General features: G+C 59.9%; 1 protein-coding gene across 1 annotated transcript; it reads left to right on the top strand.

Annotated features, from left to right (window-relative positions):
• The first annotated feature begins 1,884 nt into the window (after positions 1–1,884).
• On the top strand, positions 1,885–4,617 carry FUT5 (fucosyltransferase 5). Its single transcript, XM_040461749.1, has one exon. The coding sequence runs from the start codon at positions 3,095–3,097 to the stop codon at positions 4,244–4,246; it is 1,152 nt and encodes a 383-aa protein (XP_040317683.1). The 5' UTR covers positions 1,885–3,094; the 3' UTR covers positions 4,247–4,617.
• The last annotated feature ends 2,216 nt before the right edge of the window (positions 4,618–6,833 follow it).

Raw genomic sequence — 6,833 nt, 5'->3', positions numbered from 1 at the left:
CACCGGCTATATTCATTTTCGCTACATTTCTATATTCATTTTCGCTACATTTCTACGTATTAACCTTTGGTGCAGGGCCAGAAGCCGTGAGACGCACGGCAGCATATGGGCAAAGCTCTGTCCCTTTCCCAGTCCTGTCTCCGCTATCTCCTGAAAAGCCTGTGTGCTGGGTTCCCTTCCAGAAGTGTTGGCACAAATACGTGATTCTGCACTCCACTCCTTTCCATCATTCAAGGCCACCTGCCAGGTGCTACACGCTGCCCCGACAGCTTTACGCCCCCCTTCCCCGGGGAGCACTGGCCCGCCAGCCACCGAGGACATTTTCTGAAACAGCTTCATTGATCTATAATTCACACCCAGTACGATTCACGCATCTGAGGTGTACAATTCAATAGTTAACGTCATTTTATGACTTTTTTTTACTGTTTATTTATTGAGAGAGAGAGAGAAAGACAAAGTGCTAGTGGGGGAGGGGCAGCGCAAGCGAGGAAGACACAGAATCCCAAGCAGGCTCCAGGCTCTGAGCTCTCAGCACAGAGGCCGATGCACGAACCGACGCTCGAACCATGAGATCATGACCTGAGCTAAAGTCTGATGTTTGAGCCACCCAAGAACACCCCACCCCCGACAGATGTTACATTTTAAAATAGGGGCGCCTGGGTGGTTCTGGCTGTTAAGGGTCCCTGTCTCTCTCTCTCTCTCTCCCTCAAAAATAAATAAATAAACATTAAAATGTAACATTGCCTGTCAAAATGTTACATCATGTTAGAAATTGTGGCAAAAGGTACCTGACTTAAAATTTGCTGTTTTAACCACTTTCAAGCGTGCGGTTCACAACGGCAGTGCAGCCAACACATCGATTTACAAAACTTTTTTGTCACTCCAAATAGAAACTCTATCCCAGGTAGCAAAGACTCCGGGCTCCCTTTCCACCCTCCCAAACCCCTGCTAATCTTTAATCTGCTTTCTGTCCCTCTCAATTTGCCTATTCTCCATGTTTCGTGGAAGTAGGATGGCGGAATCTATGTCCGGCTTCTCTTACAAGAGAAGGGCAGTGCCCTCAAGGTTCGTTACACGACTGGCGGGTATCCGAATATCCTTCCTTTTGAGACTAACATTCCCTGGTGAGGATGGGCCTCATTTTGTGTACCCATTCATCCCTCAGAGAACATCTGGGTTGTTTCCAAATTATGGTGTTGGTGAATCATGCTGTTAGGAGTACAGGTGTACAAATATTTGAGTCCCTGCTTTCAGTTCTTTTTTTGCAGACCTCAGGGAGTAGGACTGCTGGCTGCAAAGGCAACTAGCTCGAGGTTTCTGAGCGGCAACGGAGCTGCTGTGCTACCTGCGTAATTTTGTTTTACATTGTTTAATGTTTGTTTATTTTTGGAGGAGCGAGACAGAGCAGGAGCGGGGGAGGGGCAGAGAGAGAGGGAGACACAGAATCCGGAAGGCGCTCCAAGCTCCGAGCGCCGTCAGCACAGAGCCCAGCCACCGGGCTTGAACTCACGAACCGGGAGATCGTGACCTGAGCTGAAGTCGGTTGCTTAACCGACGGAGCCACCCGGGTGCCCCCGTAATTTTTTTAATTTTCTACCAGCTGTATTAAAAAGAGTAGAGAGACAAGGGGCGCCTGGGTGGCTCAGTCAGTTGGGCGTCTGACTTAGCCTCAGGTCATGATCTCACGGTTCACAGGTTCAAGCCCTGCTGTCGGGCTCTGTGCTGACACCTCGGAGCCTGGAGCCTGCTTCGGATTCTGTCTCTCCCTCTCTCTCTACCCCTCCCCTGCTCACGCTCTGTGTCTCTCTGTCTCTCAATGATAAATAAACGTTAAATAATAAATAAATAAGCATTTTTAAAAAGATTTTTAAAAATCATCTCTGCACACAACACGGGGCTCGAACGCACGACCCTGAGATCAAGAGTCTCCTGCTCTACTAACCGAGCCAGCCAGGCGCCCCTACTTTCTGTTTTGAAGCGGTTTTTGACTCACTTTTTCAATTGAAATTAGCGTTAAAGACTCTGTTCCTCAGACACGACGGCCACATTTCAAAGGCTCCATAGCATTACGGGGCTGGCGGCCACTGGATCAGAGGCTGCAAACACAGAGCGTTGCCCCGATGGCAGAGGGCCCTGCTGACAGTGCCTGATGTGTGGACAGAGTGGGGGACGCGTTGGGGGTTATGTCGAGAGGGAGGGTTTGGGCTCTGGGTCATGATGCCTGTGGCTCAGTGTACTTGGGCGAGACATGCATCAGTGTCTCCAAGCCTCAGTCTTCTCATCTAAAACGGGGGACGGGAGGGGCTGGGCTGAAGGAGGTTGCTGGGGCAGAGACAAGGGTCTAGATTTCTGCTCTAGCGGTTGGGGTCTGGGGTCTGCGGTCTGGGAGGACTTTGTGACCACAGGCGGGCACAGGAAGGATCCGGGAATGCAGGGATGCGGGCGGGACCACCCAGCACGGGACCAGAGGGGCTATCTTGGAGCACTACTGAAAGAAACACTGAGTAAATCCAACATCAGGTTCACGCTGGCACCTCTAAGCACTTCCTTTGCTCTCCCCACAAACCGGCCAGGCTCCCCGTTCACGGCAGACCTCAGGATTGGCTGTTGATTTGGCCAGGAGCCAGGAACGCCCTGTGCCCGAAGCTCTACTCTACCTGGCGAGCTCTCGCCTAACCTTCAAACCCAAGCCCTTTGTACCCCTCCTGGACAGATCCCCGGGTTCAAGCCTCCACTCCAGGGCACTGGGGAAGAGGCTGGGACACTATGGGAAGGGCAGGGTCCAGGTGGGACCTGAGGGCCCTTGGGACCAATGCCACCTCCCTGGGGACCCCTCCCCACATAGGTTATGCGGCCAGGTGGCTGGAGACACTGGGCTCAGGGCCAGGCGCTGTCTGCCGGGACACCAGCGATGCCGCTGTCTCCCTCTGAGTCACCTGGCCTCAGTTTCCTCAACCGCAGAATACAGGTAACAACAGTGCCAGCCTCAGGACTCACGTACGTCACCTGGCTGACACGTTGGTAACCCACGATTGTCTCCTTTGTTATCAACGATGCCGTCTCCACTCCCCCCTCCTCCCAGCTGCTCTGACCCATGGATGCACTCGGCTGGACCAAGACCCGATGGCCCTGGCAACAGTGTCTCCTCGGGCTGCTGCTGCAACTGTTTCTGGCTCTGTGCTTCTTCTCTTACCTGCGAGTGTCCCAAGACACGCCCTTGTGGTCCGCCAGGTCGGGGGCCGATGCGGCAGCAGCTCTCGACGCGGCTCCCAACGGGTCCTCAGGGATGGTGTCCTCCCAGGGGGCGCCCTGCCCGACCCCCCCTGGGTCCTCTGCCCGCCCGCCCCTGGTGCTCCTGCTGTGGACATGGCCATTCAACCGCCCCGTGCCTCTGTCCCGCTGCTCGGAGCTGTGGCCGGGCACGGCCGACTGCCGGCTGACTGCGGACCGCAGCGCGTACCCTCAGGCGGACGCGGTGCTGGTGCATCACCGCGAGGTCAGCTACAACCCGAGGAAGCAGCTCCCCACGTCCCCACGGCCGCCGGGCCAGCGCTGGGTCTGGTACAGCATGGAATCGCCCAGCCACTGCGCGCAACTGAAGGCCCTGGACGGATACTTCAACCTCACCATGTCCTACCGCAGAGACTCGGACATCTTCACACCCTATGGCTGGCTGGAGCCGTGGCCCGGCCAGCCGGCCTCCACGGTGGTCAACGTCTCGGCCAAGACGGAGCTGGTGGCCTGGGTGGTGTCCAACTGGAGGGAAGACTCAGCCAGGGTGCGTTACTACCACCTGCTAAAAGCTCACGTCCAAGTGGACGTGTATGGGCGCTCCCACAAGCCGCTGCCGGAGAAGGCCATGGCCCAGCAGCTGTCCCGGTACAAGTTTTACCTGGCTTTCGAGAACTCCTTGCACCCCGACTACATCACCGAGAAGCTGTGGCGGAACGCCCTAGAAGCCTGGGCCGTGCCCGTGGTGCTGGGCCCCAGCAGGAGTGACTATGAACAGTTCCTGCCCCCCGACGCCTTCATCCACATCCACGACTTCCAGAGCGCCGAGGAACTGGGCCGGTACCTGCAGGCGCTGGACAAGGACCACGCCCGCTACCTGAGCTACTTCCGCTGGAGGGAGACGCTGCGACCTCGGTCATTCACTTGGGCCCTGATGTTCTGCAAGGCCTGCCGGAGGCTGCAGCAGGACTCCACCTACCAGACTGTGCCCAGCATAGCTGCCTGGTTCACGTGAGCTGGCCGGGCCGGGGCGGGGGTCGCCCCACACCACACCCCTGGGGACACACCTGCCGGGACGCGGGTGGCCGGGGAGCTCGCTTAGCTGGGGCTTCACCCGCTGGCCACCTCTGCTGCCAGGAGACCGGCCCGGGCCACCTTTCCTGCCAGGGGCCTCCCCGCCCGGGGGGGGGGGGGTCTCACCCACTTGCGAGGAGCCTCACCTGCTGGGGACCCCACCCACGAAGGCACTCAGGCCCTGGGGAGCCGGCCTGGGGGTCCCACCCGCTGGACGCGGTTCCGCTGGGTTTGCTTGTGGTTGCCCTTGCTGTTGTTAACCGCCTGTGGGGTGGCAGGTGGGCAATATTGGCACCAGACTCCAGATGGGAATGCTCCCAGGAAAACCGAGGTCTTCTCCCTTCTTTTACAACAGCGGTTCTCACCCCAGGGTGGCTCTGCCCTCCAGGGCACACTCGGCCAGGTGCCGTGAGGCTTGTGGCTGTCACAGCTGGAGATGGGGCGATAGCCTCGAGTGGGTGGGGGGCCACGGATGCTGTGCAACAGCCTAGGGTGCCCAGGACGTCCCCCACAACCACGAATGGCCTGGTCCCGGATGTCAAAAGATGGAAAAGCCCCCGAGGTCAAGCCCATCAGGCAGTGGGGAGTGGGGGCCAGGCTGCCTGGGGGGTCACTGGGGGCCAGGGGCTGTCCGGCGAAGGAGGGGGGAGGGGCGGGTGCGGTGCCGTGCGAGTAGTCGGGCGGGCTTGTGTGACATGTGGCGACCATGCGGGGCGGGGAGCGTGACCATTGGCGTGAGTGTCCCCGCTGTGTGTGGGCGAAAGCCAGACCCCATGTGCTTTACAGATGAGCGGTGACCTTGAGGTGTCACTCGTAGCGCGCAGTTTTGACCGTGACGACTGGACGCATGTGGGAGGGCCGGGCGTCTGTGTGTGATCTGCTCTGCCGAGCCCCATGTAGGTGCCCAGTCTCAGTGCGTGTGTGTGCGTGTGTGTGTGTGTGTGTGTGCGTGTGCACTACAGGGAACCCAGCCCCAGGGATCTGTGGGGGCCGTCGGGTATATGTTCCAATTCTCTGGTGGTCTGGGCCAGCGCCCTGTGGTTGGGATCCTGGAACTGAGTGGGAGATGAGGAACCGAGGTGCCAGGAGGTCCTGACAGGATGCACACACTCGCTCCTCCGTCCACACACACGCGCGTGCACACACACACACACACACACGGTCATCGGGCTTCAGGGGCCACAGACCTGGGCTCCAAGGTCGATTTTCCCACTATGGATCCTGGGCTGAGCACCTTCTGTCTCTGTGGCTCAAGGCCATCTGGGATGGGGAAACTGAGGCTTGGCTTCTGCTCCAAGCAGACAGGGACCCCGGCTGCTTCTCTGCCATGGCTGAGCTGAGTCAGCCCAAACTAACAGGAATCCACCACCCCAAACCTCAGAGCCAGAAGACTGCACGGGTGGGCACCCCATCCAGCCTCAGCTCTGAGACTTCCTTCCAGGCAGACCACCCATGGGCTGGGGCCTGGCTGCCCGCCCTGCCCTCGGGGCCCCTGGCAGTCCTGCCCGTTAGCTGCCTTCAGTGTGGCCAGCTGCAGCTGGCGACCTGGGCAGCAGGGAACTAGGGATGTTCCTGCTGGGCTGGATGAACCTTCCTGGGGCACCTTCTGATTTGGTCCCTCCAGCTTCGGGATACGGGACTAGGTCTGGGAGGGACACGGTGTTAGAAGGTGGTCCTGCGCTCTGCTGTGTGGGAGAGGACAGGGCCCGTCTCTGGGAAGAGTGAAGGAGGGAAGGGGCTGTGCCCTAGGGAGCCTCGGTGGAGGTGGGGGTGAGGGAAGAGGAGACGGCAGCACATCCTCAGGAAGGCTGTCTGGGGTGGGGAGGGGGCTGCCCCTCCAGAACCTCACTGGGAGGTCCAGGAGGCCACGGTCCACGCCCTCTGGGCCAGTGTGCCAGTCTAGGGGCCCAGCACCCGCCCCCTGCCCTGCCCTCCTCCAAGCCTGGGACCCCCACCCTTCCCTACGGTCTGGGAACCCAACACCCTGGGGTGTCCCAGGCTTGCCAAGCATCAAGGTGACACCGCGGGCAAACCTCAACAGCGCGCCGGGCTTTCTCTGTCCTCCCAGGGGACGCGTTGTTAAGTCCCCCCGGAGCTCCGGCCAGGGCTTTTATGGGCCCAGGACCTACGTCCCCCGGGACGCGCTCTGCCCGGGCAGGCGCCGGGTTCGGGCTGGACAGGGCTGGCGCCCGCCCCAGACCTATCCCCACAGGGAGATGGGCAGCGCGCATATATTTTTAGCTAGTGAAGGAGATAGTGCTCCGTTCCCTCCGGTGGGGGCCCACCGGCCTGAGGAGGCCCTTCAGGGGAGGGAGGCCGGGTCCACCTGGACCTCGGACTCGTCATCCGCCTTGGGCTCTCTCTTCCCACCCACAAGCTCGCCCGACGGGGTTGGCGGACGAGGGACACGTCGGGGAAGGGGCCCGGGGACCTGCAGGCGAGTGGGAAGGACGGTCCCGGCCGACGTTGCCCCCACTCGCCCCACTCGGCTCTTTGTCCCACGGGAGGAGGACCCTCTTGTCCACCTC

The sequence above is a fragment of the Herpailurus yagouaroundi genome, unplaced genomic scaffold, assembly GCF_014898765.1.
Source record: "Herpailurus yagouaroundi ecotype Mexico unplaced genomic scaffold, PumYag 295, whole genome shotgun sequence".
Lineage (NCBI taxonomy): Eukaryota > Metazoa > Chordata > Mammalia > Carnivora > Felidae > Herpailurus > Herpailurus yagouaroundi.
The sequence above is the reverse complement of the archived record's forward strand: the minus strand, read 5'-3'. Positions and strand labels throughout refer to the sequence as shown.